Source organism: Danio rerio, chromosome 12 (genome assembly GCF_049306965.1).
Source record: "Danio rerio strain Tuebingen ecotype United States chromosome 12, GRCz12tu, whole genome shotgun sequence".
Lineage (NCBI taxonomy): Eukaryota > Metazoa > Chordata > Actinopteri > Cypriniformes > Danionidae > Danio > Danio rerio.
Genome location: NC_133187.1, coordinates 5,722,101 through 5,748,036, shown reverse-complemented (window position 1 = coordinate 5,748,036; position 25,936 = coordinate 5,722,101). Strand labels below are relative to the sequence as shown.

The 25,936-nt window shown below is 32.8% G+C and overlaps 2 protein-coding genes across 4 annotated transcripts in view; one reads left to right on the top strand and one right to left on the bottom strand.

The window, feature by feature from the left end:
- Positions 1 to 524: 524 nt before the first annotated feature.
- Positions 525 to 16,332, bottom strand: lgi1b (leucine-rich, glioma inactivated 1b). 2 transcript variants are annotated; one of them, NM_001128769.1, is given in 9 exon segments: positions 1,354 to 2,204; positions 5,079 to 5,243; positions 7,894 to 8,063; positions 8,145 to 8,216; positions 11,566 to 11,637; positions 11,734 to 11,805; positions 12,541 to 12,612; positions 15,659 to 16,008; positions 16,138 to 16,332. In NM_001128769.1, coding segments are annotated over 8 exon segments (1,632 nt in total). In that variant the 5' UTR covers positions 15,850 to 16,008; positions 16,138 to 16,332; the 3' UTR covers positions 1,354 to 1,386.
- Positions 16,333 to 17,694: 1,362 nt separating this feature from the next.
- Positions 17,695 to 25,936, top strand: part of fra10ac1 (FRA10A associated CGG repeat 1) — an 855,621-nt gene continuing 847,379 nt past the window's right edge. The window contains exons 1-7 of one of the 2 annotated variants that reach the window (NM_001006006.2): positions 17,695 to 17,770; positions 20,453 to 20,529; positions 23,207 to 23,299; positions 23,385 to 23,430; positions 23,602 to 23,678; positions 25,447 to 25,530; positions 25,611 to 25,695. In NM_001006006.2, the coding sequence (NP_001006006.2) occupies positions 17,729 to 17,770; positions 20,453 to 20,529; positions 23,207 to 23,299; positions 23,385 to 23,430; positions 23,602 to 23,678; positions 25,447 to 25,530; positions 25,611 to 25,695 (504 nt within the window). In that variant the 5' untranslated portion in view covers positions 17,695 to 17,728. The remainder of the gene's footprint in view (positions 17,771 to 20,452; positions 20,530 to 23,206; positions 23,300 to 23,384; positions 23,431 to 23,601; positions 23,679 to 25,446; positions 25,531 to 25,610; positions 25,696 to 25,936) is intronic. The other variant, XR_012387572.1, reaches the window with a different exon arrangement.

Below are 25,936 nucleotides of genomic sequence, written 5' to 3'. Positions count from 1 at the left end.
TCTAAATAAAAATAATAAAATAGTATAAAGGGTGCATTTTTGGACTGTTGGGCTCCAAAATGAAACACCATTAAAATGTGCTGGGCTTAATAGGTGGAAATGTTTCAAAATTATTATTTGTACTCTTTAGGATGTCTGTGAAAGCCTAGATTATTTATTTATTTATTTTATTTATTTTTTTAACAGAGAAATTGAATAAAATTAAGACATGTCAGTGAGATTATGCTTTTGTTTTGTCGGGAAAATAACATTTATAATTAATCACATTAATGACATGTATACCGCTTTCATTCACATTTGATTTTTACTTATTAAGCAAGAGCGAGAGAAACATTAAAAACATCAACAAATTTGCCTTATTTAAATAATCAACACTTTTAATCTTTGTAATTAGGGCCTGTTATATAATTGTTAGCACTGTATTAATCCTTTTTACTGTAATATATTTCTCATTTGCTGTATGTTTTATTAATTTGATGATGTAAATATATTATATACTTTATACAAAGCTAAAATGCTTTGGCTTTACTGTACAAAATGTCATGCCAATAAAGCAAACTGAACTTGACAGAGAGAGATATCAGCTTTTACCATGTCAATGGGTGCACACGGGTCTTAAATTGCATAAAAGTAAGAGAAATAGTGGACTTAAAAAAAAACTTTAACCCATTGAAAAGAAACAGTGTTAAAGAGTGTCACAGTAAATGGGTAAAAGGTGTGTTTCAATCCAGCTACCACCGCAAGTATTTCAAATCTGTGGGAAGCCCTGCTCAAGAGTACATATTAGTACCTAAAACCACAAAAGTGTACCTCCTAAAATCTTTAGGGTTGGCACCAGTGATGCAGTGGTTAGTGCGTCGACACATGCACTCCAGTGCTCAAGGCGACCTGAGTTCGATTCCTGCCTTGTGGTCCTATGTCGATCCTTCCCCTCTCTCTGCTTCCTGATAATACTCTCTACTGTCATGTACAATAAATGTGAAAACCCCTAAAAAATCATTATAAAAAATAAAGAAATTTTAGGTACAAATGTATGCTTTTGAGGTACCAATATGGACCTTTTGAATAAAAATGTGTATCTTTTGAAAAGGTACCACTGTAGTGACAGCTCTCCTACTTTTATTTCTATGAGTGTGCCTAATTAACCTAGTTAAGCCTTTAAATGTCACTTTAAGCTGAATACTAGTATCTTAAAAAACATCTAGTCAAATATTGTTTACTGTCATCAATCACTTCAAACTATTAGTTCAAACTATTATGTTTAGAAATGTGTGTAACAAAAATCTTCTTTCCATTAAGCAGAAATTGGGAAAAAAGTACACAGGGGGGCTCCTAATTCTGACTTCAACTGTAGCTTCGTCTGTGTCAGGGTCTGTTTTCTGCACCCTAACTGCTCAGGTCGATCATCAAGTGCTCGTAAATCTGCGTCTTCCCTTTAAAGCTGGACGCCAGCAGGAACTCTCGGTTGTCAATGGAGGCCAGTGAAAATGCTCTCGGCGCCTGGACGTTGAGCTCCTGGAAGTGTACGAACTGGCTCTTCTTGGCGTCCCACTGATAGACCTGCGTTAGCGAGTAGTCGCTGCCGAGGATGGCGTACTGCCAGTTGCCGATGGAGACGGGCTGGAAGACCATGGACCCCCGCGAAGGCATTGTCTGTATCTCTATAAACATAGCGCCGTCCCACTTCATCACCTTGGAGTCTCCGATGAAGCGTGTCAGACAGATAAACAGCTCCCCCTTCACCTTGAAGTGTTTGACCGCATAGACGTCCTCCATATCGGGAATGTCCGTCCGCCTGTCGAACTGCTTCTGGCTTCGGCTCCACTGGTAGACGACGGGCCGCTGTGAGCTGCTGGACAAAATAATGTGGGGTTTGCCTGCGATTTCCAGGTACTCCACATCAGTGTCGCGGTACCACGGATGGAGAGACTGGTGCGAGTAGAAGCCATTGCCGTTCCACTTGTAAACCGTAGTAGAGCCGGCCTTGGAGCTGTCCGCGATCACGAAGTAAAACTCGCCGTCCACACGGAAAGTCTCGATGTCATTGGGTTTTCTGATTTTCAGGATGTCGATGTCCTGGATTTTGATGAACTTATTGGCTGAGCTGTCTCTTTTATAAATGTGAGAGCCACCGAACAGTTGAGCGACCACGATGAAGAGGTGGTCATCGATGACCATTGGCTTGCACACCACCGTGGAGGTGCCTACGATCAGAAAAAAACTGCATTAAAAGGATAGTTCAGCACCAATTTTAAACTTTGCCATTATTTACTCATCCTCCACTTATTCTAAATCTGTCTGAGGTACTTTCTTTTGTTAAAAAAAGAAGATATTTTGAAAAATGTTCAACCCAGGATCATTATGGATACTTACCCCTGTATACATTTCTGGAGAGCGCGAAATGCGTTCCAGGATGTACGATTTTTTGTAGCTTTTGTTTTCGTGAATCAACCAGAGGCTGATGTGTATGCTTTTTTAGATCTCAAATTTCTCTGGCGAGTGCCATTCATGCCTGCTGTTCTCACTTAAATCCACCAGAGGCTGCTGTCGACTGACTGACTGACTGACTGACTGACCAACCGATCCCCCCATCGACCCCCTTCTCTAAACACAACCCATAGTGTTTTCAAAAGCACTGATTGACCCACCCACCACCTTCCCTGAACCCAACTGACATTGTTTTGAAAACCAATCCAGAAAAAGAAAAGCCCTTAAGGCAGCCTGATTTTTACCATGTTTTCAGATTATACCACATTCTCACCCTGTTATTTACTTGTTCACTTATTTTTTGCCTTTTGTTTTTGTCTTACCTGCTTTATTGAACCATTCTTTACCAGACTCAAACCCTCTCTGTGTCTCAAGTCTGCCGACGTATGTGGCAAGCTACTTGGCAAACTGATAACAGTGAAAAAGCTTTCCACGCAGATGTAAGCAGTCAGCTGGGGGTGCGAAAATAAACAGAAGCCATTGGCGGCATCATACCACCCCGTAATGTTCATATTAAAGATGAAATGCAGCCCATCGTACCTCTGGCTACAAAACTCGCACTCTCCAGAAATGTATACAGGGGTACATATCCATAATGGGCCTGTGTTGAAAATGTTGGAAACCTGTAACCATTGACTTTCATAGTATTTGTTTTTCCTACTATGAAGACAATGGTTACAGGTTTTTAACATTTTTCAAGATATATTCAATATCTTACTTTTGTGCTCAACAAAATAAAGAAACTCTAAAAGTTTTTGAACCACTTGAGGGAGATTAAATTCATTTTAAGTAAATTTTTTGGTTTAAAACTCAATCAGTCAGTCGCATTAAAACTCTTTTTAATAGTTTTTTGTAGCACTGCAAAACAGAAACATGCAACTGCCTTAAAAAATGCACTTTCTACATTAATATGTCAAATATATCATTGAAAAGGCACAGTATGTAAGGGTTGGTAGTTTAGCAGGGTTATGTTGGGTTGTATTTTGGTCGTTATGCTTGCAACAACAAATAAAAACAAACTACTCAATAATAGAGTGAGATATTTGGTCCCCACTCATGCTGTAGCAGCTCAATTTTATAAAGACGCATGCCAATTGTGGCACCTGTGTTAGTACCCGGTTTGTACCCTTGTAGAAAACAAAATTTTAGATTTCTAGTTTTGAAGCGGTGCAGCACTTCCTTCATCCGGTCTGCATTGTGCACTGTTAATTATATTGGTTCTTAAAGGGGAAACTCACAATTAGGGCTGGGCCCATTCACGATATTATATTGAATCATGAAAAAATTTATGTCAATAACAATAATAAAAGTTGCTCTTTTTTACTCTATATTGATTTAAGAGCCAATCATCACAGCAGAAATGTGCAACAATGGGAATCTAAAAGTGTGTTGATTTTAGAGATGCACTGAATTTTCGGTCACCGAAAATTTATCGGACAGAAATATGTTATGGCATTTAATGGACTCTCTCATTTTTGTGGCTTTAGTCATTGTCGGGGTTCTCTTTTAAATCTAGAAGTGTTTACAACTTATACCGAAATATGTACCGTTATCGTTCAATAAGGAAAATAATTATCAAGATGGCATTTTGTCATATTGTCATATTGAGTCTGGTTTCTCTCAAGGTTTTTTTATTCACTTTCGCCAATTGGTGAAGTTTTTTTCCTTCTCCGCTGTCGCCATTAGCTTGCATGGTTTGGGATCGGTAGAGCTACGCATCGATGGATTTGCTCTCCAGTGTTTAGACCCTCAGTAATGAATTTTAAACCACACTGAGCTGAGCTGAACTGAACTTAAACACTAAAAACTGAACTACACTGTTCCAATTTACTATGACCTTCTATGTGAAGCTGCTTTGACACAATCTACATTATAAAAGCGCTATACAAATAAAGGTGAATTGAATTGAATTGAATATCGCCCAGCCCTACTCACAATAAGCTGAGATCTCCTGTACAATAGCTCTGCGTTCTTGCAGTCCGTTAGAAACTCTTTCATGACCTAGCACTAGTCGGTGGTTGGGGACTCTTAAGCTAAAGTATTATCATGATAGTATGAAGCAGAGTATGGCTAAATGCTGATGATAAACGAAATGTACAACGAAAGCAGCAGAGCTTTTATTAAGCCACTGTCCAGCACTTCCGCTTCTTCTGTTCCTGATCATGCTGAGAAGAAACAGCACTAAAACACATCTTAGGCTTCTGTCATAGTGCTGCTCTTTGCAATCTAACAAAACACACAACATATCAATGCGTTTTTGCTGTTTTACTTATCTAAAAAACCATAAATGATGGGTGTGTGACGTCAATAGCATAAACACACAGCACATGCTCCGTCTCACTAGTCAAAATTTGCTTATTTCTTTGGATTTGGACATTTTTTAAAACATTTAGAGTAATATAAGGATATAAGTCAGCCAAATATTTAACACTGTTGCAGTGGTTTTTGGATATTTTAATGAAGAAAAATCCAAAATATTGTGCCTTTAACATCACTGAAACAATCTACAAAGTCAAAGTTAACTCCTTAAGATAACAATAGCAAGTTTCCACTACTGTGTGTATGTAGGAGGTGTGATGTGTGTCGCTCACTTAATATGATCTCATGATCTCTGAACTCCATATTGACGTGGTCCCATTCCATGAAGTTGCATCTTCCGGTGAAAGGCTGAGCGTAAACCACATACTGATCGTTCCCATAGGAGAAGGCCTCCACGGATATAGACTCAAATGCAAGGGTTTTCTTTAAAGCAAACTCTGCAACAGAGAAAAATAGATTAGTTGATATGATTGTCAAGAATGACTCACTTAAGTGGCCTTGGTAGGTCATATTTCCCAGCAATACAGATGACCATATAACCGCAAAATGCAGTAATGACTCCAATCACAACTGTTTGACTTACAGACTATCCTGTCGCACAACTGTAAACTTCTAAATGTGGGCAATTATGTATTATTAAGCTATTATTTTGAATATGTGTATGCACTGTGCACAAACTGGCCTGAGTTTGTGAGTCTTTATTGACTTCATGATTCAGTTAATTTCTCAGTTTTGTGTATGAACCATCCCAGCAGGCACACAACATCATTGTTGTTAATATTGGGTTAGATTTAGGTCATGGCGTGAGGTGATCCAAATTCAATGTCTAGCCAGTGTCTAAGGACAATGTTATTTTGACATCCAATAATGACGTCAAATCACGTTGATATTTGGTTGATTTTAGGTTGTGTTGGAAAGTGACCAAAATCCTTAACGTCTTATAGATTTAACTATATCGTCCACACAATTTCAAGCTGTAACATCATTAGACATTGATATTTGCTTGATTTCAGGTTGGGCATTGACGTCACCCTGAAGTTGGGTTCTGACGTTAACCCAATTTTCATTTCCGAACAAAATCCAACGTTGCCATGACGTTGGGGTACAATGCCAATATGACGTCATGTTGACGTTCTGTGCCTGCAGGGATGCTTCCAACATTCCTTGCAGATTTTCATATTGCAGAAATACTATATGAAATGGAGTGAATGTATATTAATACATACACTCCATTCACGTTATTAATATAATATAATATAATATAATATAATATAATATAATATAATATAATATAATATAATATAATATAATATAATATTATTATATTATATTATATTATATTATATTATATTATATTATATTATATTATATTATATTATATTATAGTATATTATAGTATATTCTACTATTATATTATACTAATATATAATTATATTATATTATATTATACTTTATTATATTATATTATATTATATTATATTATATTATATTATACTTTATTATATTATATTATATTATATATTATACTTTATTATATTATATTATATTATATTATATTATATATTATACTTTATTATATTATATTATATTATATTATATTATATTATATTATATTATATTATATTATATTATATTATATTATATTATATTATATTATATTATATTATATTATATTTCAGTTGATGTTTGTATATAGTGGTCAAATGTAATCCACCCTACTGCCTAGCTATATAGCTCTAAATAAAATAAAAAAACTAAAGGCCATGGGTAGTCAAGCTTTTTCATACAGTGCGCCTTAACTACATAATCGTCTCCCCTTCAGCATCAGGAATGCCGCTTCTCTGGACTGCTTTAAGAAACTTGACCTTTTTACCGTTGCTTTTAACTTATTGATTATTTTTATCAATTTTATTGTTCAACATTTATTGTCTTATTGTTGTATTTATACTGTTCTTTTATTGTTCTGCTTTATTACTGTTTGCCTTGTATGCCTTGTTGAGAAAAGCGCATTATAAATTATATTAATTCTTTTATTCATTTACTTTACGGCTTAGTCCCTTTATTAATCTGGAGTCGCCACAGTGGAAAGAACTGCCAACTTATTTAGCATATGTTTTATGCAGAGGATGCCCTTCCAGCTGCAATCCACCACAGGGAAACATCCATACACACTCATTCACACTCATACACTAAGGACAATTTAGCTTACCCAATTCACCTATGTCTTTGGACTGTGGGGGAAACCAGAGCACCTGGAGGAAACCCACACATAAAACGCCAACTGAGCTGGGGCTCAAACCAGCGACCTTCTTGCTGTGAGGCGATTGTGCAACCCACTGCGCCACTGTGCTGCCCAATAAAATGTATTATTATAATCATTATTATCATTATTATTATTATTATTATTATCATAATTTTTATGATAATAAATTTATGATAAATATTTTTTCCTTTTTTATATCACTCAGTCCTGCTTTCTACATTTTATCCTGATGCAATCTCAACATTTTGAAAGATTTGTTGGCTTGAATTCAATTCACAACTAAAAATAATGAATAAAACTATTTGGCTTTTAAAATTAAATTTTTATCTGATTTGACTGCTGGACTGATCCATGATTCTGGGTGGGGGGACACATTTGCATGAATGTGATAATTAAGGTAAAACTGTATTTGTTAGACCCTCATCATTCAAAATAATAAATGACATTAACAAATAACGTTAATAATAATAATAATAATAAATTAATAATAAAAAATGTCGTTATATAAAAGTTATTTAGAAACTTTTAGGTATTTATTATCGGCTCCCAGAATTCCTAAGTGGCGGCTTACCAAGCTTATTGATTAAATCCACCCCTGCACATACACATTTACAACCTTAAGGATATCTGGCCACAAATAGGAATGAATCTTGTGTGCTGAGACACAAACTGTTTTTAAGGTGAGCCTGTGCTGAGGATGTGAATGTTTAAAGTGCATTTCTAAGCATTTCAGCAGAAATAAAAATCAGCCTTTTTTAAAAGCAGAGTCTTCCTGCAGATCAGTCTGGCTGTTTTATACTCTAGAGAGTCCAGCGCTCATTTACCTGCTGTAATGCAGTCAAAGGACTGAGGCATGAGGTCATTTATCTTCTTCCCTTGATAGGGTGAAGGCCCACTGCAGTATAACTGATCCACCGTTGCATTAGTGCTGAACATCCATTCCACCAACCACTTCAACTTACAGTCACAACTGAACAAGTTTCCTCTGAGATCCCTGCATGCACACAGGACTTTCATTTACCTTTACTTCTTTCACAGTGCAAAGAATACTGGACTTTATTGGTCAAATACGTACACTTTTGTTAAGGCATCCATTCCTTTGAATATATCTCTGGGCAACGTCTCGAGATTATTGTAGGCGAGACTCCTGTAAAACAAAAATCACTCAACAAATTATTTTTGTTCCTGCTTGTTCAAACTACGTATTAAAAACAAGATTTGAGTTTTTTTGGAGAACTTATTCATGTTAAATCCATTGAAATGCATAAAAACATGAAGGAATTGTGTGGAACATTGCATTTTACCAGTGATGAATACATTAAGGATTGATTTTTTTACATTAGTTAAAGGGATAATTCACCCAAAAATAAAATCTGTCATCATTTGCTCATCCTTCACTTGTTTGAAACCTATTTAAATGTTTTTCTTCTGTTGAACACAAAAGAAGATATTTTGAAGAATGCTGGTTGCTGGCACCTATTGACATCCATAGTAATTTTTACCCTACTATGGAAGTGAATGAGTGGCAGCATTCGTCAGAATATCTTCAACCGAAGAAAGAAAGTCATATTGTCATATCATACACCCGGCGCAATAAGGTTAAAGACGTGTTTGGTGCGATGTGTTGCTATTTTCAGACCAGCGCAACCCTAATTTTCCTGTTTTTCATCATGTTGTTTAAATAGCAAATCCATTTGCCCCACTTAGTGGACTCATGGGAGTTCAGTAGTCCGTTCTTCGTACGTGGATTACTCAGTTAGCTGGATTTGGATGTTGACGATTTGATCCAGGATCGTTTCGTTCTTCAAAGCTGATCCGAGAGTTGTTGTCATAGCAATAGTTCTGGTAGATCAAACCTGCTCGGCAACAGACTCAATTCATATAAACAGGATTAGATCGGCTCAGTTCATGCAAAGAAATACTGAAAGTATATACCAAATGCCGATATTTTCTTACAGTAGTAGTTATATACACTTGGGAAAATAGTAACTATTTTACCTATATATATATATATATATATATATATATATATATATATATATATATATATATATATATATAAAACTTAATGCTTTTGTGCCATGCGCTTTAGACTTTGCACCTAGTCCTAGATCGTTTAAATAGAGCCCAAAGATTTAAAACCACACTCGGGAGTCATTTCTGGGTGAACTATCCCTTTAACTGCAGTATAAACTAAGAATGAACAATGAATGTACTTCTACAGCAATTATTAATCTGAATGTAATCTCATCATTTACCAATACATTTAATATCCAAAGATGATGTCTGTTAAGCTTTTGTTTTTTTTATTGCATCGTTTTAGTAACATTTTAACTATTATTCACAAAACACATTAAAACAAACCAACAGACGATGCCCATTTAACAATGCAATGCTAAAGAAAGACAAAGTAAATTCATTAATTTATTTTCTTTTCAGCTTAGTCCCTTTATTAATCAGGGGTTGCCAAAGCGAAATGGACCGCCAACTTATCCAGCATGTTTTACACAGCGGGTGCCCTTCCTGCTGCAACCCATCACTGGAAAACATCTATACACACTCATTCACACACATACACTACGGCCAATTCAGCTTACTCAATTCACCTATAGCGCATGTCTTTGGTCTTGTGGAGGAAACACACGCCAACACGAGGAGAACATGCAAACGTCACACAGAAATGCCAACTGACCCAGTCGGGGTTTAAACCAGCGACCTTCTTGCTGTGAGGTGATTGTGCTACCCACTGCGCCAGCGTGCTGCACCGTTCAGCTCCTGTTACGCCATAAATATGATGTTGTGTAGTCTGACTTTTAAGTAACATTTCGAGATTTTTTTGGGGGCAAAGCCAGTGTATAAATTAAATTAAATTAAATTAAAATATTTGTTTATTATTTTATAATTAATTGTGTATTATTTAAATTATTAAATAGAAATAAATTTTACAAATATTGAATATATTTTACAAAAAACAAAACCATATGAATTATTTTAGAAACATTAGTTGCAAATTGCACAAATATAAACTTTAAATGTATTTACATTATTTTAATGAACAATATTTATTCATTATTGTGAAAAACTAAATGTATTATATTATATTATATTATATTATATTATATTATATTATATTATATTATATTATCTTTTTCTAACAGGAATGATACAAGCTCTCTGCTAGCAAAATATATAATATAATATAATATAATATAATATAATATAATATAATATAATATAATATAATATAATATAATATAATATAATATAATATAATATAATATAATATAATATTGGGTCTGTGTCCCAAAACTTACTGAAGTGGTTACTTTTACAACACAGTTTTTTATAAAATATAATGTTTTTATTTTTCACCTTTTCATTTTAGTTTTATTTTATACTTGTTAATGCATAATATTCAAAATAAATGTATTTTACAAATATTGAGTATATTTTACACAAAACACGAAGTTTCATAGACAGTAGTTTTAAAATTCAGTCTGATAATAAACCATTTTATGACACAAAAGAGACCATATAAAAGGAATGAAATAAACTTTAAATAAATGTGTTTAAAATGTTTGTGCATTTAATTAAAACTATAAATGAATATGTTTAAAATGTTTGTGCATTAAATTAAAATTAACTATTTACAATTTTAAAGAGTATTTATGAAATACAGTCCAGAGTTATTATAGTATATCATTATATAGGCCTAATACAATATGATATTTATAAAAATAGCTATAAATATATATGTAAATAGATTTGAAACAAAATGTTTATTTATTGTTCAGATAAAATAACCGTTAAAAACAAAATATTTAAAATTAATTCATTATTATTTAATATACAGCACTTATATTTTTTTTAAGTTAAAAGTTTATTAATATTTTATTAATTGAGAGTTTATTAACAAAACCATCATGATGACACCATTAGACTAAATGGACAAATAAAAACTTTAAATGTATTTTATTTATTTTTATTAAAAAAAATTGTTATTGTGATAAATATAATATAAAATGATATAATAATATAAAATAAAATATAATATAATAGAGATGATATATAAAATAATAATATGTAAATATTAAAAAATGATATATAATATAATATAATATAATATAATATAATATAATATAATATAATATAATATAATATAATATAATATAATATAATATAATATATTCATATTATATATATATATAATATGAATATATATAAAAATAATAATAATAATAAAATAGACACAATGAAATAAAGATAAAATAACAGTAAAATAAAATAAATAAATCCAGTTAATCCTTTCATTAAAAAACATTTTTAATTCTTCATTTTAAACTAAAATAAATCATTTAAATGCTTTAAAAACATTAGCTCATTTTCAATTTGCTAATTAATCCATAGAGTTTGATAATTAATATTATCAAATTATTATAAACATAAATAAATATAGTAATAAATCATTTGTATTATAGAAATTTTGATATACTTACAGGTGAATGAGGGATTTCAATCCTCTAAAGGCATGGGGAGAAATGGACTCTATTTTGTTGTTTTCAATAAATCTGAAATAAAGCGATGCATTTATATTGAAATGGAGAGATACAAAAAGAAGACCGAATGATGAGGATTGCAAACACAACAAATAAAATCAAACTCACAGATATTCCAGATGTGGCAGCCCTTGGAAGGCATCTTCATCAATCAAGTCAAAAGAATTGGCTGTAAACAATCTAGAAAATCAAAGCATACAAACCAAAGTTTCAGTGGTTCGCTCTTCTGGATCTGATATAATGTTTCCCTCAAAACTACAACTACAAAACTATTCTGATCACAAATCATGACTTAAATCAGGCCCAGATACACAATGAAAGTTGTATATGACAATCAAATCTGATGAAGACAAAATAACAACGCCATTCTACCTTCCTGTTTTTAATTACTTTCCTGACATTACACATCTCATATGAAACCCCATCCAATCAAACACTAGTAATCTTCTCATAAATTCTTTCCATATGCTCAAAAACATTACACAATCAGACCTAACACATGGTGAAACAGATTAAAGACTGGTAATATTTTGCATAACAGTGCCAAATCCAGCTGTCAGATTTGCATTTGCTTTTGTGTGAGAGTGTACATTTGCATAGAATCGCATAACTCACTGCCTCTGAGCCGTTCATTTCTAATACTTTGTGTTTGCGATGTGTATGTCTAACCAGACATCGCCTTATTTGTTTATCACGAGGACAAGCCCATGTCCCTCACAGAGCAGCAGCATTGCATAATATTCACACCAATTTAAAGGCTTTGAGAAATTAGACACGCTGAAGAATGTCCCCAAAATGCCCGTATTAAAGGGGGACGGGCCGTAATTGCCTAGAACAAACATTGGACCACTTAACATGGTGATCACCCCATCCTGATACAGAGAAAACACACACATAACACTAAGGGAAACTCACAGAAGCTGAAGGGACGGCGTGTGGAGAAAACTTCCCCCTGCAATCTCACTGAATCCAGACTTCACAAACGAGCTGTTAGGAAAAGGAGGAGTGTAATTTAGATGTAAAGGAGTGTCTGCGCTAAAATAAAAATCTAAACTTTAGATGTTCTATGGTTTCCATTACAAATACCATTTTAAAAAGCATTGAATTTAACAATAAAATCCAGTGTGTTTTAATGGTTTCTAATGTGTGACCAATACAGACTCTTAGAACCATTAAGGTTTTATTATAACTAATGCATATTATATGATGCTTTTTATCATGTTATTTTTTTTTTTAAACAAATCAAATATGTCTTGTGTTGCACAGGTATATTTTTGATATCCACCAAAATGCACAGTTTTGGTCAAAAATATAGATTTCTTTTTTGTTATTGAAAAATCATTTGAATATAAAGTAAAGAAATAAGGTATTTATATTTCAAAAGAAAATATTTTGTACATTTTCTACTGTAAATATATATTAAACCCCGTTTTTTATTAGTAAATTTGTACAGACAACTTGAACACTGATCTTCTCATTATTTCGATTTTTGTAAACCCTCAGATTACAGATATTCAAATCTCAGCCAAATATTTTCCTAACAAAGTATACATCACTGGAAAGCTTATATATTTAGCATTAATGTAATGCATACATGTAATATAAAATGACACCCCACCAAACACTAGAAATCTTCTCAAAAATGATTTCCATTTGCTCAAATGTTAAAATATGTGTCTTGTGTTGAACAGGTATATTTTTAACGTTAACCAAAATCCATTGCTGGGTCAAAATTATAGATTTCCTTTTTGTTATTGATAAATCATTTGAATGGGTGTGTTTTATATATATATATATATATATATATATATATATATATATATATATATATATATATATATATATATATATATATATATATATATATATATATATATATATATATATATATATAAAGAATTTGATATTAACCTAAATGCATTGTTTGGCTCAAAATATAGATCTTTTCTTGTTACTGAAACATGATTAGAATATAAAGTAAAGAAAAAAGATATTTATATTTAAAAATAAGATATTTTGTACATTTTCTATTGTAAGTATATATTAAAACCTGTTTTTTTTTTGTTATTAGTAAAGTCATTTAGACAACTCAAACATTGATTTTCTCTTTATTTAGATTTTTGTAAACCCTCAGATTACAGATATTCAAGCAGTTTTATACCTCAGACAAACATTTTCCTTACCTAACAAAGTATACATCAATGGAAAGCTTATAGATTTAGCTTTAATGTGATGCATATATCTTAAATGAAATGACATCCAATCAAACACTAGAAATTCTTCTCAGAAATGATTTCCATTTGCTCAAACTGTAAAATATGTGTCTTGTGTTGCACAGGTATATTTTTAACGTTAACCAAAATGCATTGGGTCAAAATTATAGATTTCTTTTTTGTTATTGATAAATCATTTGAATATATATATATATATATATATATATATATATATATATATATATATATATATATATATATATATATATATATATATATATATATATATATATATAGAAATAAGATATTTATATTTAAAAAGAAAATATTTTGTACATTTTCTACGGTAAATATAAATTAAAACTTGTTTTTATTAAAAGATTCATTCAGACAACTTGAACACTGATTTTCTCATTATTTAGATTTTTGTAAACCCTCAGATTACAGATATTCAAATCTCAGACAAATATTTTCATTACCAAACAAAGTATACATCACTGGAAAGCTTATAGATTTAGCTTCAATGTGATGCATAAATCTAATATGAAACGACATCCCACCAAAACTAGAAATCTACCCATAATTGATTTCCTTATGCGCAAATGTTAAAATATGTGACAAAAACAGTCTTGTGTTGCACAGGAATATTTTTAACATTAACCAAAATGCATTGTTTGGCTCAAAATTAAAGATCTTTTTTTAATATTGAAACATCATTAGAATATAAAGTAAATAAATAAAACATTTATATTTAAACAGAAGAGATCTTGTACATTTCCTACTGTAAATATATGTTGTAACTCATTTTTTTAATTAGTAAATTCGTACAGACAACTTGAACACTGATTTCTCTTTATTTAGATTTTTGTAAACCCTCAGATTACAGATATTCAAGCAGTTTTATATCTCAGACAAATATTTTCCTTACCTAACAAAGTATGGAAAGCTTATAGATTTAGCTTCAATGTGATGCATATCTAATATGAAATGACACCCAAACACTAGAAATCTTCTCATAAATGATTTCCATATGCCTAAATGTTAAATTATGTGACAAAACCAGTCTTGTTTTGCACAGGTATAATTGATATTAACCAAAATGCATTGTTTGGCTCAAAATGATAGATTTCTCTTTTGTTATTGATAAATCATTAGAATATAAAGTTTAAAAAAATAAGATATTTATATTTCAAAAGAAGATATTTTCTACTGTAAATATATATTAAAACTCGTTTTTTATTTATAAATTCATTCAGACAACTTGAACACTGATTTTCTCATTATTTTGATTTGGTAAACCCTCAGATTACAGATATTCATGCAGTTGTACCTCAGACAAATGATAATAATTTATATATTACGATACAAAGCATATATTTAGCTTTAATGTGATGCATATATCTAATATGAAACCACATTCAATCAAATGTTAAAATATGTGACAAAAACAAAGGTATATTTTTGACAATAACTAAAATAAGATTTTTTTTTACATTTAAATTGATACTATATTTAAATAGAAGATATTTAGAAATGTTCCTACATCTTTTTTTAGTCATTCAGACGACTTTAACTTTGATTTTTACATTATTTTGCTATTTTTAACCCTTAGGATACCTCAGCCAAATAATTTCCCATCCTAACAAAGTATACCTCAATAAAAAGCGTTTTTATTCAGCTTTAATGTACATCTTAATTAAAACATATAGATAGTTTTGTGGTCTGGGCTCACATAGGCCCTATTAAAAGACTTGCATTTCTACACTACATTACCACATCATACAGAAGTTGAATATAAAGTGTAGTTTGTATAGACTTACAGTGAGATGACGTCTGGAGGGAAGCTGTGAGGCACAGATCTCACATTTTCACACAAGGCGTTATCTTTGGTGCACGTGCATCCAGAGGGGCATCTCGGCTGTTTGCCTCTTCTGCTCTCCGCAAACAGCAGGACCGCTGCGACCCACAACAGAAAAGTGTATGCTCTTATGCTCCTGTTCGCATATCCCATCCTGCGCGGGTGTGTGTATGTGTGTGTGGGTTTGCGCGGGTGATCAGAGCTGCTCTGCCGCTCGACTCCTTCACTTGTGTCCGTGTGATGAATGTCTGAGTCTCAGTCTGTCAGGCGCTCATCCAGGCGATTCGTTCTGCTATAATGGGCTCAGATTTCCTGTTAGTTGCATGCAGATTTTAATAACAAAACAATTTTTTTATGTGTGTGGGTCGGCATAAAAGAATTTAAAAAAAACAACAACAGTGAAAATGAAAGTGCACGAGAAAATGGAAAGAAAAATCCTACAAGATCACAATGTTTTCCTTGCCGACGCGCGTTTGAGGATCAAACAATTCCTTCAGATCCTGGGAGAATCCCTCTTTTGCATCATGATGTACCAGCTGCTGTCCAATGGTGTTATTACTGTGAATGCGCATGAACCGAGCCCATGAATAAGTGATAGAGAGAATATTCATGAGGCTTTGGAGAGATGCACCTGCGCCCCCCAAGCAATCAGAGCAAGAAACATACTCAGCTTTTATGAAGCTGGCTCTTTATACTTCTTCAAATATTCTTCTTTATATAATGCAATGAATAAATAATGTGTAAAATATTCAGTAGTTCAATTAAATGTATTTACTTGACTTTGTTGCATAATGGCGTTGTAATTATTTTATATTCTTTTTTTCTTTGTATTTTTGTTATTATGCGGATAGATAGATAGATAGATAGATAGATAGATAGATAGATAGATAGATAGATAGATAGATAGATAGATAGATAGATAGATAGATAGATAGATAGATGCATGCACCGATAGATAGATAGATAGATAGATAGATAGATAGATAGATAGATAGATAGATAGATAGATAGATAGATAGATAGATAGATAGATAGATAGATAGATAGATAGATAGATGCATGCACCGATAGATAGATAGATAGATAGATAGATAGATAGATAGATAGATAGATAGATAGATAGATAGATAGATAGATAGATAGATAGATAGATAGATAGATAGATAGATAGATAGATCTGGCTTTATTAATAAAAAAAAATCGAAAGTATTTATGAATTATATTTATGAATCAAACAAAAGATAAGTATTATATTTCTAATTAATTGTTTAATAAATTATTTGTGAGTATTAATGTAACATTAATTCCATTTTTTATATACATTAACATAGGCCTACTGTTCATTCTATATTTCACTAAATATGTCATGGTATATGTGGCTCAAAGGCATTTTAATATTATCCCGCTGTTATTGTTATTATTAGCATACTATCATAATAGTAGTAGTGTATATAGTATATAATTCATCTAAACACATTTCCATATGATGTTCCTTTCCCTGGGTTTTTACATGACTTCCATATGGACGCTTCTTTGTTGCATTGTATGGATTGTCCACAGCCATGTGTGGAGAACAGTGCAGCGCCTGTCCCGACCCTCAGCTCTCTCTCTCTCTGCTTTCATTTTTAGCATTTTTCGGAAGAAAAGACCAGTTGTTCTGCATTTGAGAAAATGGCAAATCGCCCCCCTCTAATGTCCCGTCAGAGAATTGTAACCAATTTCCGATGAAAACAAGTGTGAAATATGATGCCAATGATCAGTCAGTCCAAACAAAGAACACTGCCAACACAACTCCTGCTCATTATTTGGTCACTTTTATATTTGATCTCTCCAAATATCTTATTGTATTCCTATACATATATAAAAGACATCCTTCAGATTGAATTGGAACATTATATTGACATTAAATGAGACAAAGAAATGAACACAGTAACAGCTCAACGCACGGGAGGACGGGGCTACCTTTGTTTTGAACACGTGGTTCCTACGTCATCAGCACGCGCCTGTCTGCGCCTTGGCGGCATGTAAACAAATGATGAGCGACATGGACAAATCTGCTCTAGACCTTGTTAAGGTAATGTTTGTAACAAACCACAGTTATGGTTTGGTTTAATTTGTGTCAACAATGTTTGCGACAGCTTGCCATTTATGACTGGAAATTAAATAAATGTATTTATTAAGTATCGCACATCGGTAATATGGCACAATTTGTTCGGTAATCAGATGTGCTCGTGTTAAACTTAAACGTTAGAATGTATAATATAAACTTTACCTTACATAAAATCGTCATTCTGCAAGGTGAGACTGTCAGTTTGATAAATAATAGTTCGAAAAACAAATGTATTCGTCATGAAAAAGAAGCGTGTCATTAACCTTTAGAAAACATAATTAAAGTATTAAAAGTTTGTATGATAGTGTAACATGCAGCCTTTATGACTATAGGATGTTTTAGTGAGAAAACACTTAAGATTGAATCAGAAGCACAAGCTGGTGCAATGGTGTTCTTTTTTATGTAAAAGAAAGTAAGGCACTCTTTATTATTTAATAATCACATTATTCAAAATCATATTTATGAAAATCTGTAAAGATTTCACAGCAAAATGACTCATGAAAAATGTCCTTTTTTCAATTTTACTAAAAGCCCTTTCACTTGTAGATGACAGAAGGCAAATGGCAGATGTAAGATGCAAATTGTTGATCACTTTTTCATTAAATTTCGAGGCCTTCGATAGGATATTAAATATGATACTGCAGATTTTACACAGGTACTGCTGCTTTTTCAATTTGATAATAATAATTATTCATTTATTTTCCTTCGGCTTAGTCCCTTTATTTATCAGGGGTCACCACAGCGGAATGAATCACTAACTTATCCAGCATATGTTTTACCCAGTGAATGCCCTTCCAGCTGCAACCCAGTACTGTGAAACATCCATACACACTTATTCACACACATACACTATGGCAAATCTAGTTTATCCAATTCACCTATAAGACATGCCTTTGGACTAGGCATGGGACAATAACCGTTTTCAAGCTATACTGCGGTTTGGAAAAATCAAGGTTTTAATACCACCTAAATTTTCTGTAATACCGTCCCTAAGGTATCTGCAAGATTTTTTATTTACATTTTTTTTGTAAGATGCCGTTTTAAATAGTTAAGAAATCTATGTTTTTGAAACAAATGAAGGCAGCAGAAGTCAATAATTCATTTAAATTATATAGCCTGACATGTTTACTGCTCCAAAATCAAAATATCATAAATCTTAAAAAAAAAACATATATATATATATATATATATATATATATATATATATATATATATATATATATATATATATATATATATATATATAATATATTGTTTTCAAAGGGAAAATAGTTTTTGTTTTTTACCCAGTCATTTAAAAAGAATATATTTTAGAGCAGTGAGCACAATACTGCCATACCGTGATATTTATATCCAAGGTTATCATACCGTCAAAATCTTATACCTGCCCATGCCTACATTATACTGTGGGGGAAACTGGAGCACCCGGAGGAAACCAACATGGGAAGAACATACAAACTCCACACAGAAATGCTAACTTACCTAGCCAAGACTCAAACCAGTGACATTCTTACTGTGATGCACAAGTGCTTATCACTCAGCCACCATGTCGCTCCTTGATAATAACTATATGTCATATTTTCTAAATATTTTATCATCAGACCCTTTTCCATTATTAGATCTTGTTTTTTTAATGAATGGAGTTCAATTTGTCTTTTTGTGATAGTGGATATATAATTACTTTAAAAAAACAAGTCCATTTTATATAGCATATAGACAATGAAGTTAAAAAGTTGTATAATATAGGAATAACATTGTGATAGATACCACAGCGTATTTCTTTTATTTTTCTTATATTTTTTATATTATATTGCACATAATACAATTATCCTGCAACTCTTTCACAGCATTAAAAAAATAAAAATAAAAACCTTTTGTTCTGCTTTTGAGTAAATTGCAATTCACTCCTTTTTGATGTCAGTGTTTACCAGTCTGTTAAAAACAAGTGTGAATGAGGCAAAAAAAAAATCTATATGCACAGTCAAATACAAACTGATTCATACCCCTAGCAAATTCTGAAATAAAAGTATTTTTATTTTTTGACAGGAAATGACAGGCTTCTCCCAAAAAATATTAAGACAATGTACAAGCATCATCATTGTGGCAAAAAAAGTATTTCTCAGGTTTTATTTACATTTTGAAAATCTTTAAGTCAGAAATTGTCTATCACATGAATCATTTTGGCCTCGACTGTATTTTAAAAAAAACAGATCATGTCCTTTAGTTCTAAAATATAGCTTAACTTAAAATACATATCAAACACCTATGGATCAACATCAATATAATAAAATATAAATATAAATTCCTTCATATTTACACCGGTCATCATTTTTACATACGTTTGCTCAGTGTATAATGCAGATAATAAAGGGCGTGTGAAGTGACCTTGCTGTGCGCTGGGTTTGCCTGTGGGTGTTGTGTTTCCTGTGCTCTGCTGAAGAGGCATCATGGCAGCTGACTCAGTACATCAACCAGAAACACTTTCTGCCTTTGCTGCAGTCAGCTGGACTCACCTTCCCTTTCCCTCCTGTACTTGTTTAGTAAATCACCTGCCAAAAAAATCACTTCACAGAGGCAGACGTTTTTAAATGTTGTGCTTGTGCATTCTGTGGTATCAGTGTTGTGTTGTTGTACTTAACACTTTAGGTTCATGGAGGCGGAGGGTATGACTCTGATTTCAGTGATGATGACGGTGGAGGCCATTCTAAAGATGGTGAAAATAGGTGAGATTTTGTTATGCGTCACTAACATTTATTCATTTTCCTTAAGCTTAGTCCCTTATTTGTCAGAGGTTGCAATAATGAAATGAACCGCCAACTATTCAAGCATATGTTTTACACAGCGGATGCCCTTCCAGCTGCAACCAAGTTCTGGGAAACACCCATGCACACTAATTTACATGTACAATCATACACTACAGACAATTTAGTTTATTTAATTCACCCCTAGCGCACATGGGGAAACCCACGGCAACATGGGGAGAACATGCAAACTCTAAACAGAAATGCCAGGACTCGAAACAGCAGCCTTCTTGCTTTGAGGCGACAGTGCTAACCACTGAGCCCTTGAGTTACTAACAAAAAATAGCAATAGTTTTTAGTGTGATATTCTGTGAATAGCTTCAATATCATGTTTTTAAACCACCTAGTATCATTCATTCATTTTCTTGTCGGCTTAGTCCCTTTATTAATCCGGGGTCGCCACAGCAGAATGAACCGCCAACTTATCCAGCAAGTTTTTACGCCGCAGATGCCCTTCCAGCCGCAACCCATCTACATCCACACACACATTCACACAAACACTCATACACTATGGACAATTTAGCCTACCCAATTCACCTGTACCGCATGTATTTGGACTGTGGGGGAAACCAGAGCACCCCACATACTCGAAGGCAGGGAGAACATGCAAACTCCACACAGAAACGCCAACTGAGCCGAGGTTCAAACCAGCTACCCAGCGACCTTCTTGCTGTGAGGCGACAGCACTACTTACTGCGCCACTGCCTCGCCATCCACGTAGTATCATATTACATTATTTTAGGGCCTTATTTAATAAAGATATTTTCCAGATATTTTTTTATTTAATAATTATTTTCCAGCATGTTTAAAAGAAGTCTTGGAAAGGTAAAGTTCACCCAAAAAATAAACTATTGACTTCTAATATGAAAGTCAATGGTTACTGGATGCCAACATTCTTACAAATATCTTTCGTGTTCAATAGAAGACAAATGTAATCTGGTTTGGAACGAATCAAGGGTGAGTAAATGGCAGGAATTTTTTGTTTTTTGGGGTGAACTGCCACTGTTTTAATGAAAAATCCAGTTAAAACAGTAATATTGTGAAGTATTATTGCAATTTAAAAGGAACATTCTGTCTAAATAAATTGCAATTTATTCATCTGATGAAGAGCTGAATTTTCAGCATATTTACTGCATCAGAAATCATACTAAGATCATAATTAGAGGCTCGAGAAAGAGTTCTTATTAAGAATAAGCTGCTTACGGTGTTTGTGTAAACTATGATGCACTTCCAAACTTATTAAACAAAAATTAAAGTCATTTTAAATCTATACTGGTCGTAGTAGGTAGTACTGTTGCCTCACAGCAAGAAGGTTGCTGGTTCGAGCCTCAGCTGTGTCAGTTGGGGTTTCTGTGTGGAGTTGTTCTCCCTGCGTTCGCGTGGGTTTCCTTCGGGTGCTCCGGTTTCCCCTCACAGTCCAAAGACATGCGGTACAGGTGAATTGGGTAGGCTAAATTTTCCGTAGTCTATGAGTGCGAATGAGTGTGTATGATTGTTTCCCAGAAATGGGTTGCAGCTGGAAGAGCATCTGATGCGTAAAACATAAGCTGGTTAAGTTGGCGGTTCATTCCGCTTTGGCGACCCCAGATTAATAAAGGGACTAAGCCGAAAAGAAAATGAATGAATGAATAAATCATATACTAACAATAAATAGGGCTGCACAATATTGAAAAAAATCTAACATTGCAATATTAATACTATTTCACCAGATTAATTGAACATCATTCATTCATTTTCTTTATTTATCAGAGGTCGCTACAGTGGAATGAACAGCCAACTTATCCAGCATATGATTTACACAGCGGATGCTCTTCCAGCTGCAACCCAGTACTGGGAATCAATTGAATATCTCTATTTGGAAAGAATTTATAACTGTTGGGAGTGGGGTGATACTGTAGGTGTGTGCGTCTGCATAAAATATAAACAAATTAAAAGCAGAAAAATACAAAAAAAAGAAAAAGAAAAACAGTAGCAATTGAAATAAAAACAGTGTTTTATTGTTTTCAGAGTCTAAAAGCATTTAAGTACAGTAATTAAAAAATGAAAATAATTTTATTATTATAATTATTAAAAATCAAATGATTGCTTATTAACATTATTAATGGTACAATTTCTTAGGCTCGAACGCTTGCAAATAATGCGTAATAATCCAGACTTAAAGATGTGACTATTGCGAATGATCCCATTGCGATATCGATGCTAAAACCATATATTGTGCAGCCCTAATTTTAAATCTATGTACCTAGTTGAGGGCAAAATTGTTAGCCCCTCCGTGCAATGTTTAATCCTTTTCAAATATTTCTCAAGTGAAATTTAAGGGATTAAGAAATTGTTCTATAATATTTCTTTTTCCAGAGAAAGTCTTGTTTTGTTTTGGCTAGAACTTTTTTGCTTAATTGTTTAAAAACATTTTAAGATCAATATTATTGTGATGGTTGCTTAAAATGATTTCACAAAAATACCTTGAGCAACCAATACTTTAAAAATATAAAAAATCTTTTGACCAAACTATAATTAGAAAAAAAGGACAATGTATTTTGCAGAAAAAGTTATTGAGATGGAAGAACTAATTGAAGTGCTGGTCCTCTTTTGGTTTTAGAGCGGGTCAAGATGAACTCTTACAGAAGCCATTCCAGAAAGGCAAACACACCAAGGTGGCCCATAAAAATGTTGCTGCTCATGAGTGGGACAGGTAAACCACACATCACATCCATCAAAACAGCAGAGTCTATACAATTTAGTGTGTGTGTACTCACATTTTATTCTTGCACTGACAGAGAGGAAGCCAGAAATCGACGTCAACACCTGATATCAATGAATGCTGTATCCTGTTTTTCACAAACTAATCTGAGAGCTTTTACAAGGTTTTGGATTTCTTTACAGCTCGTTTTACAAGCTTTGATTGCAGACTCGTTCAAGATTAAAATGCAATATGTAAGAATGCTGAAATTGTATTTTCAGGCAAGTGTCAAAATAATCCTTAACAGCTTTTAGTTTGAACGTCACAAGAAGTTTGTCAGCGACTACATTTTGTACTATGGAGGAAAGATTGAGGACTTACGGCGATCCACGTGAGTAGTCACTCTCATAAAAAACTTTGCAATTCTTAAAGTGCCCTTTTATGTTATTTTAGATTATGCTATTATTATTAGTAGTAGTATTATTATTTATTCAGCCGAAGTCAAAAACATTTTAATTTTCTCAGAAGAAACATTGCAGCATCAGCTCTCGCAGTGTCTGAATGATTCATTCAAGGCAACAACAATGGATGTAGCTGAAAACGAAAAAAACATTTTCCCACATCTACATGACAGCCTTTTCAAAACAGTCCTCACGTAGACATATCCACAAAAAACTGCCAAAAATGCTGTATTACGGAGGTCAGGCCAGTATTTAGCGCAAAATAAAATAATAAAATATTCTTATTTTAAAGCAAAAACAAGTTTATTTTGCTTGCCTCATTGGGAGATTGTTTAGCTTGTTTTAAGAAAAAACTTAACGTTGACTTATTATTTCTTATGAATGTATTTTTTTAATTTAATGCTATGTCAGCAACCAAGGCTATTTTCATGGCAAGAACATTTCAATGATAAATATACAATAAAACAACAAACAAATACAGAAATTAAATAAGATTTTTAGTGTTATTACATGATAAGAATTCTAACATTTTTTCTGTTGTCACTTTGTTAAAAATGTCTTAAAAATGTCATTAAAAAAGTCTTCTGGAGTCATTAAAAACAGGACAGTACAGTAAAATGTGTCTTATTATTTCTAAAAACAAAACACTATTTTTTTGCTTGTCTAGAAAATATGTACAAGTATAAGTATAATGTATAAGTAAAAATGTAAAAAGTTTCTGCCTTTTGTACAAAATATCTAGTTTAGTTTTTTTTTATACGTTTTTTTATGGCTCATTTAGTATAATACAGCAGAACATGGAGCTCAAGTTCAAGGGGAATATAATCAGTTTCATTCAGAGGCTTTAAAAACTGCCCTTAAGTTAAATGCATGGACAATATAAACAATAAAATAATTTTTTAAGGAAAACCTCACTTAATTCTGACCTATTATTTCTAAAAACAAGACAATATTTTGAATTGTCTAGAACATGCTTCTTGATTTGAGAGTTTTTAGATATTTGGTCTAGAAACAAGACAACAACTCTTAGATCTTAGACCTGTGTTTTGCAGATTTGTTACAAACCTGCTGGAATTATGACTGAAATGACTGACAACTTTCAGGTGTGTTTAAAAAACAACAAACAAATAAATACAGAAATTAAATAAGATTTTTAGTGTTAATACATGTTAAGACATGTTAGTACATCCCTCAGCGGAGAGGGAAAGTTTTTTTCCCTCTCCGCTGTCGCCACTGGCTTGCATGGTTCAGGATCGGTAGAGCTACGCATTGATGAATTTGCTCTTCAGTGTTTGGACTCTCAGTAATGGTTTTAAAGCACACTGAAGTGAGCTGAACTGAACTGAACTTAAACACTAAAAACTGAACTACTTTGATCCAGTTACTATGACCATTTATGTGAAGCTGCTTTGACACAATCGACATTGTAAAAGCGCTATACAAATAAAGCTGATTTGAATTAAATTGAATTTAAATCTCTGGTATAGTTCAGAGTCTTTTTTTAAGAGCTTATAACTCCATTGTGCACTTTTGCAGACCTTTTACTTTCACAAAAAGCTATATTGTGTACTTCATGAAAGAGAATATCTGAATACGCGTAATAGAGGCACTTTAATAATTGATGAAAACGATAAATTGCTGACTTGAGCTGTAATTCAGTTTCAGGTTAGCTGACATGAACTGTGTTTCCATCTGCAGGTCAAAAGATAAGACGGATCTGGATGTGGTCAAAGAGAACCACCGTTTTTTGTGGAAAGAGGAGGACGAGGAGGATATGACATGGTAATAACGCCTGGATGTCAGTCTGTCTGTCATTGTAATCTTGAACAGTCACCCTAATGTAAAGTGTCTGAAATGTTTAGGGAGAAAGAGCTCGCAAAGAAGTACTACGATAAGCTCTTCAAGGAGTACTGCATTGCAGACCTCAGCAGATACAAAGAAAATAAGGTTTGCCTGTTTTATTTAACTCTGCACTGCAAAAAATGTGTCGTTCTTTTAGTCTAATTATCTACAAATTCCTAAACCAAGAAGCATTTTTTAGACAAGAAAAAAATATTGTGTTGTTCTGAGAAATAAGTCAAAACCAAGTGAGGTTTTCCTTAAAACAAGCAAAAATAATCCGCCAATAGGATAAGAAAAATTAACTTATTTCAAAGCCAAAAACAAGATTAATTAGCTTATTTCAAGG